Consider the following 12,134-nt stretch of genomic DNA (forward strand, 5'->3'; position numbering starts at 1 on the left):
GGAGATCAAGAGATACATAGAAACAAATGAGAAAGTATAAAATATCAAAACTTTTGAGACACAGCAAAAAAGTAATAATAAGAGGAAAGTTTATGTCATTACAGGCCTATTTCAAGAAACTAGAAATATCCCAAATAAACAAGCTAATATTATATCTTAAAAAACTAGAAAAAGAAGAACAAATGATGCTCAAAGCAAGCAAAGAAGAAAGGAAAGAATCAAAATTAGAGTAGAGTTAAATGAAATTAAGAAAAAAAGACTACAGAAAAAATTAATGTAATGTAAAAATTAATGTAATGTAATTAATTTTCTTTGAGGAAATTAGTAAAATTGATGAACTCACGGCTAGACTCAGTAAGGAAAAAAGAGAAAGGACACAAATAAAATCAGAAATGAAAGAGAAGTTATAAAAGATACCACCGAAATACAAGGATCATACAAGAATACTATGAAAAATTATATGCCACCAAATTTAATAACCTAGAAGAAATGGACAAGTTCTTAGAAATATACAACCTTCCTAGACTGAATCATGAAGAACTGGAAAATCTAAAGAGACTGATCATAAGTATGGAAATTGAAACAATTATCAAAAACCTTCCAGAGAGAAAAAGTTCAGGACCAGATGGCTTCTCTAGTGAATTCTGTCAAACTTTCAAAGAAGATTTAATACCTGTTCTTCTCAAAATTTTCCAAAAAAGTGAAGAAGAGGCAATTCTTCTTAACTCATTTTATGAGGCCAATATTACCCTGATATCAAAACATGGTAAAGACAGCACAAAAGAAAACTATAGACCAATATCTTTTATGAACACAGATGAAAAAATCCTAAACAAAATACTAGCAAATTGAATACAGTAACACATTAAAAAGATTATATACCATGATCAAGTGGGTTTCATCCCAGGGGCACAGGAATGGTTTAACATACGCAAATCGATCAATGTGATACACCACATAAACAAAATAAAAGAATAAACAAAATAAAATTCATATGACTTTATCATAAACAAAATAAAATTCATATGGCTATATCAATAGATGAAGAAGAAGCACTTGACAAAATACAGCATCCATTTATGACTGAAACAATAAAATGGGTATAGAAGGAAAGTATCTCAACATAATAAAGGCCATATATGATAAACCTCAGCTAACATCATATTAAATGGTGAAAAACTAAAAACCTTCCCTCTAAGATCAAGAACAAGACAAGGCTGTTTGCTATTGCCACTATTATTCAATGTACTATTGGAAGTCCTAGCTAGAGCAATCGGGCAAGGGAAAGAATAAAAGACATCCTAATAAGAAACAAAGAAGTCAAATTGTCCCTTTTTGTGGATGATATGATTCTCTATATACAAAACCCTAAAGACACCACTAAAAACCTATTAGAAATAATAAACAAATATGGTAAAGTTTCAGGGTACAAAAATCAATGTACAAAAATCCAAAGTGTTCTCATACTCTAATAATGAATTTTCAGAAAAAAAATTAGTTTCTTTTGCAATTGCTACAAAAAGAATAAAATACCTAGGAATAAACCTAATGAAGCATGTGAAGGACCTATACACTGAAAACTATAAGACATTATTAAAAGAAATTGAAGAAGGCACAACAAAATGGAAATATACTCTGTGTTCACGGTTTGGAAGAATCAACATAGTTAAAATGCCTTATTACCTAAGTGTTATACAGATTTAATGCAACCCCCATCAAAATCCCAACAGCATTTTTCAAAGAAGTAGAACAAAAAATCATCGGATTTGTATGGCAGCACAAAAGACTGCGAATAGCCAAAGCAATTCTGAGAAAAAGAACAAGGCCAGAGGTATCACTCTGCCTGACTTCAAAGTATACTACTAAGAGACAATAATCAAAACGGCATGGTATTGGCAGAAAAACAGACACACAGCCCAATAGAACAGAATTGAGAGTCCAGAAGTAAACCCCCAGATATATAAGCTAATAATTTTTAACAAAGGAGCCAAAAATGTACAATGGAGAAAGGAAAGCCTCTTCAATAAATTGTGCGAGGAAATTGGAAAGCCACATGCAAAAATGAAACTGGACTGCTCTCTATCATCATACACCAAAATTAACTCAAAATGGTCAAAGACCTGAAATAATACATTGCATAGAAGAAAACGTAAGTACTAAGCTCATGGACCTTGGATTTAGAGAGGGTTTTAAGAATTTGACCTCAAAGTCAAGGGAAATAAAAGCAAAAATAAAAGAATGAGACTATATCAAATGAAACAGGCTCTGCACAGCAAAGAAACCATCAGCAAGACAAAGAGGCAACTATCTGAATGAGAGAAGATTTTTGCAAACAACACCTTCAATAAGAGCCTAATATCCAAAATATATAAAAAACTCATACAACTCAACAATAAAAAAAAATCCAATTACAAAATGGCCAGAGCATCTGAACAGACACTTCTCCCAAGAAGACATACAAATGGCCAACAGACATGTGAAAAGATGTTCGACTTCATTAGCTATTTGGAAAATGCAAATCAAAACCACAATGAGATACCATCTCATCACACCTGTCAGAATGGCTGTCATCAACATGAGAAGTAATAACAAGTGTTGGAGAGGTCGTGGAGAAACAGAGACCCTTATACACTGCTGGTGGAATGTAAATTTGTACAGCCACTATGGAAATCAGTATGGAGTTTCTCAAAAAACTAAGAATAGAATTACCATGTGACCCAGCAATCCATCTTCTGGGTGTTACCCAAAAAACTTGAAAACATTTATCTGCAAAGATATATGCACCCTGATGTTCATAGCAGCATTATTCACGGTGGCTAAGACATGGAAACGACTGAAGTGTCCTTCAATAGATGATTGGATAAAGAAAGTGTGGTACATATGTACAATGGAATATTACTCAACTGTAAGAAAAGATGAAATGCTGCCATTTGTGACAACATGGATGGATCTAGAGATTATCATGCTAAGTGAAATAAGTCAGACATATGATTTCACTCACATGTGGGATATAAAAGTGAAAGCAACAAACGAATATGACAAACAGAGGCTAATGGACAGGGACAGTGGATTAGTGGTTACCAGAGGGAAGTGGGGGAGGTAGATAAGGGTAAAGTGGGTCAAATATTTGGTGACAGAAGGAACACACAATGCGATATGCATATGGCATATTGTCAAATTGTACCCTCAATAATTTTAATAAAAAAATTAAAGAAAAAGATCTGAAAGAAAAAAAAAAAGTCAGGGTAACCTAAAACTGAAAGCCCCAGAGCTTTAAAATCAAATAGCAACTTTTGCCATGGGAATCTGGAGATAAAATTTAAAAGTGAGAAATGTAGTTCAGCTTGAGTGGGAGGTGAATTGAAGTCAGACAGAACAGTTCGGTTTCGTAATGACAAAGCATTGCTAATACAGGCTGTTTTTTCTCTTGACAAATACTTTTTCCATTCCTAATTGGCTGAGAGTGTAGACTCTGGCGCCAGACCTCCTGGGTCCAAGCTACAGTTTGCTTAATTTCTTTGTGCCTCTTCCTCATTTGTAAAATGGGGGTAATAACACATTTACCTTATAGGGTTATTGGAGGTGGCATTTGTTAAATGGCATGTAAAGTACTGAGAATAGTGCCCTGTACCTTGTAATACTCAGTAAATGGTAGCTGTTTTTATTATTGTGATTACTTCCTGCCATGCGACCTTGGTAATGGCTTGGGGAATGAGGTAGCAGGAGCACGCTCCTCTCTCTTCCAGTCTAGGCATAACCTATATATGAGTTTGCTGCACTTCCGCACTGGAGCTAATTAGGGCCTTGCCAATGTCTCTTTCATCTGAGTTGCCCTTTATCAATCGGGGGGTCACAGACTCTACAGTTGGACCCGAGAACCTAGTAGAACCCAGTACCTTAGCCACAAACACTGCCAGAGGCTCCCTAGGCTTCCAACGGCTGCCGCAACTTCAATCTGCTTAAAGCTGCAGAGTCAGGACAAAGGAGAAGCCTACACACCAGACGTCTGCCTCTCCTGAAGTTTGGATGTATCTTCATTTCCCTTTCCAGTCTCCAGCTGTTGAGTATTCAGTTGCCAAAATTGCATAGACTCTGCAGCCAAACTGCCTGGGTTTAGATTCTGCTGTGCCACTTTTCTGAATTTATTTTACTTCAATTTTCCATTTTAATGTAGAGATAATGATGCCTCTAAAGTTCTGCTGCATCAGAGGATAATGTGCTGCAGTTAGCCATTTAGGACATTAAAGTGCCATAAACTGTCACATTGTAAAAAAGGGACATTGTAACCCCAGAGGATCGTGTCAGTTCTAAGCATCAAAATCTGAAAAGAAAGAAGATGAACCCAGGACCTACCCTTGGCCTTTAAAATATTTAAGATGCCACTGTTAGCTTACCTGGTGCTCTTTGCTGCTTTTTGTTAGAAAGGAAAGAAGGGAAATAAAATTCAGATTGAGGTGTCCAGCTATGGTGGCTTCTGATAAATGAAGGTTTTTATTGTGCATTTATAATTATATGTAGGACAAGGGGCTCAGGTCTCAGAGGTGGTTTGTTTATACAAACAAGAATGGTCAGGAATGTTAGCACTGGACTCAGTGGTGGAAGATTGGGGTTTGGTGTCCAGGCACTACCCTTAGTCGTGTGACCGTGGACAGCTCACTGCACCATTTTAGTCCTCAGTGTCCTCATCTCAACACTACTATCCTGGCTGGCTGGCAGGGCTGTGGTGGGGTGGCCTGATTGCAGAAGCCGTTTAAAACTGTACTGGAATGGACACAGGGAAGGGGTTATTTCTTCGTCCATCAGGGGTGTGTTCTACCCCTTGTCAGGGTTATTTCTTCGTTCTAGGGTCCACGTTTGGGGATATGTTTGGTGGTCATGAAAGCTGCAGCATTTCTGATTGTTTTTCTTACTGCAGGTCATTTCATGGGCAACAACACAGTGCTCGATGTTTTGCTACGTGAAGGCTATGAGGTAGAACACGCCCCTGCTGGATGACCCATCAACGAGTAACCTTCCCGTGCTTCTGTGCTGGTTGGGGAGCAGCTGGGGGAAAGGAGTGGATGCCCACAGGGCTACCTGGGCATCAGGGTGGGCTATATCCTGAGGGGCTCCAGAGTGCCCCCCAGCATGGCATGACTCTCTGGCCTAGAAATGGTCACTCAGTGGACACTTAGCACCCAGCTCAGCTGGGTGTCCCCTTGAGGCAGGATTGGCTGGCCTGACACTGTGGGCAGAAGAGACTACACTGGCCTTTTCCTCAGCAGTGCTTAGGGCAGACAAGAAAGTGAAGGTAAGATTGCTTCATGGTCCTAGGGGCCTGTGGAGGGTTGACCAGGCTTAATGCTCAGTGCTCTTCTATCTGGGCTTTTAAGACGGTTCAGGGAGTCAGATGGTAGAATCAATCATAAGATAAGATCAGAAGGGCTGGAGGCACTGCGAGTGCCTGTCAAACAGACCTGGGGCAGGAGCAAAGTCTCTTCTTTTTCTCTGAGCTGTTTCCACCCCCTGGGTCTCTTTATTTCTCAGTTTTACTCAGAGCCACCCCTGGCCCTGTGGACTCTTCTGTAAAGAGCTCAGGAGGCCCAGTTCCCCACCCTTCAGCAATGCTGTTGACCCCCTCTCCCCTGGCCTCCCCGATAGTCTACCACCCATTTCCTGTTCTAGTGAACACAAGGTGGTGCTTCCCTCCTGCTCTGTACTAGTTTGCTAGGGCTGCCGTGACAAAATGCCACAGACTGGGTGGCTTAAACAACAGAAATTTAATTTCTCATAGCTCTGGAGGCCAGAAGTTCAAAATCAAGGTTTAGTTTCTCCTGAGGCCTCTCTCCTTGGCTTGCAGATGGTCTCCTTCTCATTGTCCTCACATTGCCTTTCTTCAATGTGCACGCAATCCTCGCATCTGTGTCCAAATCTCTTCTTAAAGGGACACGGATCGAATTGGATTAGGGCCCTCCCTAACGGCCTCATTTTAACTTAAGCACCCCTTTAAAGGCTCTTTCTCCAGATAGTCACATTCTGAGGAACTGAGTGTTAGGGCTTCAACATATAAATCCAGGGGGACACAATTTAGCCCACCCTCCATTCCTCTAGCCCTACTCCCTCCAGATCGTGGTTACCAGAGCCCCCTCCTAGCAGAGATCTCAGCTGGACTGAGAGTCCTAAGGAGGAAAGTGCCCTGTCCCTCTGCTGAGGAGATAGAGAAGGGGCCCCTGCTGTCATGTGTGCCTGATGGCTGCCCTTCTCCTCTTTCCCATCGGAAGACCCACCTTCACCTCATGGCATTTCAAGCCAAGTCCTCATCCTATCCCCTGACTTCAGAGGGGTCTCCCTGAAAGTCCAGTTTCCGTCCCAGGAGCCATGATTCTCTCAGCGTCCTTTTCAATGGGATAGCTTGAATGCACCCTCAGCTCGTCTTACCCTCCCCTCTCTTCATACCCTACGTTCAGTGTGTAGCGCTTTCTGGTTCACAAATGCCCTCAGCTGAGACTCGTCCTTTTTCACCTTTACCGGTCCTCTGGCTTCCACCATTGAAGCATCTCTGGCATTTACTCCTCTTCTCCACTTTCATGACCATCGCCCTCTGGTCCGTTCTTTACTTTTCTGTGGGACTAATCTTGTGAGTATCGCTCACTCAGAACCCCTCAGAGGTTTCTCATTGTTTTCTTTCCTAGTCCAGATCCCTCCTGCTGATGTCTTGGCACCCAGACTCTGCGTTTTCCCAGCATAGATATACTTCCTGCATCAGAAGACCTTCTGTCCTGGCCGCTGCCTCTCCACCTTTGCTAATGCTCCTTCCCCTGTCTGAAGCGCCCTCCCCTCCTCCCCCCATGGGAAAAATCTTGCCCTTCCTTTGGTCAGCTCTGCTGGCTGCTCAGGTCTCCACCCATCCCTCCCTCCTGTTTCCCTCCAGCTCTGGAGGGAGAGCCCAGCCCTTAGTGGCTCTCTGCTTGTTTTGAGGGGACTGTGGATTTTTCCTCACCTATTAGACTATATGCTCCTGGAAAGTGGGGTGGGCTGATTCCCCTGATTCCTTCTCAGCTCCCAGCCCCAGACTGACTGACTGGGCTGGAGCTCGACACACCATCCTTGGGCGTGCTGGAGAGGGCCCTGCCTGGGAGTGTGTATGTGTGTATTTTGCTAATTGTTCCAGGCTCCCTAATTTTGCCTCTATCCTGATACCTGTCCCTAGGGGAAGAGAGGTCAGGAGTCATTATTTTAAAAATAGTTCCATGAGATTCCGATGCACAGTGAGGGCTGAGAAGCAGTGCTGTCATCACACTAGGTTGCTCACACTTCCCAGGGGAAGAAAAGAACATTTATTGATTGATTGTCAGGCAGTATCCAAGTTCTCACAGACTCCAGTTAATCTTCAAAACCTGCCTGTGAGGTGGGTGTTTCTTCTCTTTACTTATAAAGAAACTGTGAAAGGTCACATAGCTAATCAGAGCCAGGATATAGTTTGGACCACTCCGCCTGCACAACCCTTCTCTTTCTGCCTTTTCTTCTCTCACTTTTACTTTCCAGTCCTTTTGTCTTTGTTTCCTCTGCCAGAAATTCATTCACTGCCCCTACCTCCAATTCTGTCTGAATCTGTGAGATCAAGTGCATATGCCAGCGTCTTCCTTTTTCCAGCCCGGGTTCACCCTCTTGCATGATCCCAAGGAACTTGGTGTGTGCTTCTGCAGTAGCTATCCTGGCCCCCAGCACAGAGTATGTGCTCCATTAGGGTAGAGTCCAAGAGTTTTTAGTGGTGAACTTGCCTATAGTGCTTCCAGGTGAGGCCATGAGGGGCCATGAAGTCTCCACAGGAGCTCCTGTTCAGGAAGGAGCTAAGGGCCTAGAGCAGGGAAAGTGCCCACAGTGAAAGGGTGCTGAGGAGGACAGGGCAGTGGCTGTGGAGATGCCTGCTTTCTTCTACCCTTCCTCAGTAGCCATGTGACAATCCTTGAGGATGATTCTGATCATATGAATCTGGGGCAGGCTGGTGTGGGTAGGGGCAGGAGGGCTGCTAAATGGTGACCTAGCTTACCCCAGGCCCACCAGCCTTTAGGGCTTGGGGTAGATAGAGGTGAAGGTAACTGGAAGCCTCTATGCTCTACCTATAGCAGGCTAGAATATACAGGCAAAGCTCTTGGCTGTGAAGCTGCCCTCCCCTGGGCATAGCAGTGGAAGGGATGGGGCCCTGTTGGGTGGAGGGTTTAGCCACTACCCTGCCCCCTAGGATAATGGATGCTGTATTAGTTTTTTTCTTTCCATTTTTTTTTTTTTTTGCTGCCATAACAAATTACTATAAACTTAGTGACTTCCAACAACACAGATTTATTATCTTACATTTACGTAGATCAGAAAGCTGACACAGGTCTCATTGGAATGAAGTCAAGGTGTGACAGACCTGCTTTCCCTTCTGAAAGCTCTAGGGGAGAATCTGTTCCCTTGCTTTTTGCAGCTTATAGAAACTGCTCACAATACTTGGCTTGTGGCCCCTTCCTCCATCTTCAAAGCCAGCAACATTGTATCTCTTTGAGCATTCTTCTGTAGTCACATCTCCCACCAACCACAGAAAGTTTCTCTGGTTTAAAGGGCCCACATGATTGATTGAGCCCACCCAGATAGTCTGGGATAATCTCCCAGGTCCTTAATTTTATCCACAAAATCTTTTTAACCATGTAAGGCAACATATTCACAGGTTCTGAGAATTAGGATGTGGACATTTTTGGAGGTCATTATTTTGCCTACCACAGATAACAGTGAGGATCTGGGAAATGTCCCTTTGGCTACAGAGTGGGGCACTCCAAGCGTCTGGTCAGCTCTGCCCAGGTACGTACATCACCAGACAGAGGACTGGGAGAGAGGGGGCTGCACATGAAGCGCATACTGTGTGAAGCATGGCACATGGACTGTTTTAATCCTCACAGCAACCAGGTGAGATATGTCCACTTTACAGAAGCAGCAGAGCTCGGAAAGGCTAATTATCTAGCCCAAGGCTCCAAGCCTGGCTTTTTCCTGGATACCACATGTCTTCTTGTTGGGGTATGCCCAGGAGAGAGGCCATGTTAACCAGGGTGTTTCTTTCTTGGTGATGCCTATGGAATGGGTAATGTAGGCAGGGGACAAGCAGTCTGTTGGCACAACAACTGTCCTATACTGTGGCCAAAATGACCACGGGCCAAACCTTCATGAGTAACTCGAGGGTTAGCTAAACTTTGGGAATTCAGATGCACCCAAACATGGGAACCTGGAACCTAAACATGTGATAGGATGCTTAGACCAGCCCAGTGCTCTGGGATGGATTGGGGTGTGTTCAGCAGTTGGAATTTTCTATTCCCAACAGAGAAGTAGCCACCCCTACCACACCTTAAGCCTGTGTCTGAGTCCATGTGAGTAGCTGTCTCTAGGGTCTCTCCCTGAAAATTATAGTGACTAATCTATACTCTTCATATTTTCTACAGTGAGCATGGATTAGCTTTATAACCTGAAAAAATCTTGACGATGAATATTATTTGAAAATGGCACTGAATCCTTCCTTGTTGGGACCTTGGGCAAGCCAGTTTATTTTCCTGCCTCAGTTTCCTCAACTGTAAATGCACGTTATGATTCCCTAGGACATCAAATATGAGAACCATAAAAAGCAGAAGTAAAGCTTATTTTTATTGGATACCCTTCTCTCCCACTGTTAACTTGGTTCTCAAGCCTTGGCCTGAGCTCCCTGGAGTAACTGGGCTGAGGCCCTTCTTGTGTCCATTGTGAGTTGAACAGAACCAAGGCTGTGACTTGCCCCACTGTGAGAATCCATTGCTTGAAGCCATAGAGCCCAGCCCTAGTGAGTTTGAGTCCAAGTTCCTTGCTAAGTAAAAGCAACAGACTTTTTTGAGTATATTGTGTACGAGGGCCTGTTTGGGTTATATAGGGGTCAAGGATGACACAGACTAGTCTCTTCCACAGCAGAGGTTCTGGGAATGGGTGCTGCCTGACCATCTTCTCCTGAACCCTCTGGGAGGCCACCAGAATCTTGGACAGTACTTGGTTGGTGATATACTTTCCCTTTTTAGGTCCCAGTTTCTTTGTTTGTAGAATGAAGAGGTTCATGTAAGTGGTGTAACACTTATGTACCAGACACTGTGCTGGGCCCTGGAGACAGTGATGAATCCAGCCGGTCCTATGCTCCAGGGGCCTTCTAACAATGACTATCTGTTTCAGGGGTTCCAGACTCAGGTTCGGAGTAGGAGCCCATTTTCTTTCTTTGCCGTTTGAAGAATTCTCTTCTTTTATTTTTGTTTGCCCCCCGCCCTTTTTTTTAATCTCTTACATTTCCTTTCTTCTTTACACAGGGCCGTGAATGCTAAGTGACTTCTCAGGTTCTGTCAGGTTGTGGATCAGAACTGAGGCCTGCTTCTGGCAGGTAGGTGTTCAAGTCTGAATCAGAGCAGAATGGTTGAGTTCTTACATATGCTGGTCTGCTGCCCCTGCACTGTTGGAGGATGCATGTGGCATATCTGCTGCTCCCTCTCTTCGGGCCCCTCACTGCCTATGCCAGATGACAATGGGATTGACCTCTAGTGGCTAGGATTCTTTTCCTACTGCCCGCCCCCACCTCCACCTCTTGACAAAAGTCTTGTTGTAGGAGGAAATTTGGTCCTTCTAATGGTTTATTTCCTCACTGGATGGGTAGTTTTTTTTTTTTTTTTTTTTTTTTTTTGGTGAGGGAAGGCAGGGGAGACTGTATTCACATTTGGGGAAAACCAGAAGCAAGTTCGAGTTTCTCATCAGTTGTGAAAAACATATGTTCTTTTGAGAAAGATGGTTATGGTCAGACTAGGGTAAGGTGGTTAGAAGCCAGCCCTATGAACACTAGCAGTTCCTCACCTGGGTGACTACCAGCAGCCAAAGAGCCTCTTTCTGAGTAGAGCCCTTCAAATGGCTCATGAGGGATTAACAGGGGTAAGGGCCACCTCGACTGTTCAAAGTAAATGGCATTTTAAAGACTTCACTTCTCTTTTAATGTCGTAATCTTCTGTGACTTTCTAGATGGTGGTGACCCATTTAGGGAAGAGCAATAATTATACGCAGCTAAAAATAAATCTTATATTTCCTCCCCAGGGCTGGGAGATTTGGAGAGAGTACGATGAGGGTATATGAGGGAGAAATAAAGGCGTTAAAGTGATCAGTTCTCGAGGTGGTTTTGAGAACCTTGCGGTCCCTAGCTGGCTCGAACTTCAGCATTACCTGTGAGGTCCTGAGCCTTAAGCTGGGTGGTGGTGGTGGTGGTGGTGGTGTGGTGGGGGTGAGGAGTAGGGCGCCAAGCTGCGTGACTTTCCTTTGAATCCTTCTTCCTTCTACCCTTGTTTACAGAGAGAAGAGTAAAAGTCCCTCATCGCAGCCCCCCTCCTCTGGCATCTTTAGTCCAAAAGCACCCACCCCGGAGGCACTGGTGCCTGGAGCTGGGTGGGCAGCGCATTTACTGTCTACGCCCCATGTGTTGCTGCCTAGAAGTGCCGACCTGCGGGGCGAGGCACAGAGGAAGTTTCAGAAGAGGCGGAGGTGGCCACAGTGGAGGCTGTTCAGTGACCTGTGGGTCTGACTGGAGGAGAGGTGAGACGGGTGGTTTGGGCAGGGCTGGGCCGGGGCAGCCAGGAGCCCATCGCCCGCGTCCATCCTCATCCCAGGAGTCCAAGTAGGGAGCAGCCCAGGAATCCCCAACAAACTGCTTAAGGGGTAGGGGCTCAGTGCTCTGGTAGGGATGAGCGTCCCCATCATCCCTTTTGTCAGGGCCCTGGGCACTGATCCTCTGTCCACTGTGACAGAGATGAATTCAAATTAAAGGTCGTTGCTTCAAGTCAAGGTAAAGGCAACATATTTATTTTTGTTAAAGAACAAATGGTGGGGGCGGCAGGGGCATGGATGGATCTGTTAAAAGTTAACAGATCAAAGTAGAATGAGGCTGGAATAAAAGTTGTAAGGAACTTGAGTTGCCAGCTCTTTCTCCATTGCAGGGAGAATTTCATAGTTTTGCAGAGCTGGAAGCAACTCTGCAGGAATGAGCTTGTTCGGCCCCACATTTTACAGGGAGCGTGGTGACCACAGGATGTATACACTCTCTGATTAGGTGGGTCGGAGGTGGACAGAGGAGCCAAAGG

At 44.2% G+C, this 12,134-nt stretch overlaps 1 protein-coding gene across 17 annotated transcripts in view; it reads left to right on the plus strand.

The window, feature by feature from the left end:
• The window catches only part of TRABD2A (TraB domain containing 2A), an 86,158-nt gene that overhangs the window by 72,164 nt on the left and 1,860 nt on the right, over positions 1 to 12,134 (plus strand). For 13 of the 17 annotated variants that reach the window (XR_002782663.1, XR_002782665.1, XR_002782671.1 and 10 more), the window contains 3 exons: positions 4,916 to 4,971; positions 10,329 to 10,399; positions 11,350 to 11,589. Coding sequence is in view for 2 of the 17 variants with exons in the window: in XM_011369854.2 (XP_011368156.2) it covers positions 4,916 to 4,971; positions 6,672 to 6,956 (341 nt within the window). In the remaining 15 variants the exon portion in view is untranslated. The other 4 variants (XR_896441.2, XM_023536407.1, XR_002782672.1 and 1 more) reach the window with 4 other exon arrangements.

The sequence above is a fragment of the Pteropus vampyrus genome, unplaced genomic scaffold (genome assembly GCF_000151845.1).
Source record: "Pteropus vampyrus isolate Shadow unplaced genomic scaffold, Pvam_2.0 Scaffold156, whole genome shotgun sequence".
Taxonomy (NCBI): Eukaryota; Metazoa; Chordata; class Mammalia; order Chiroptera; family Pteropodidae; genus Pteropus; species Pteropus vampyrus.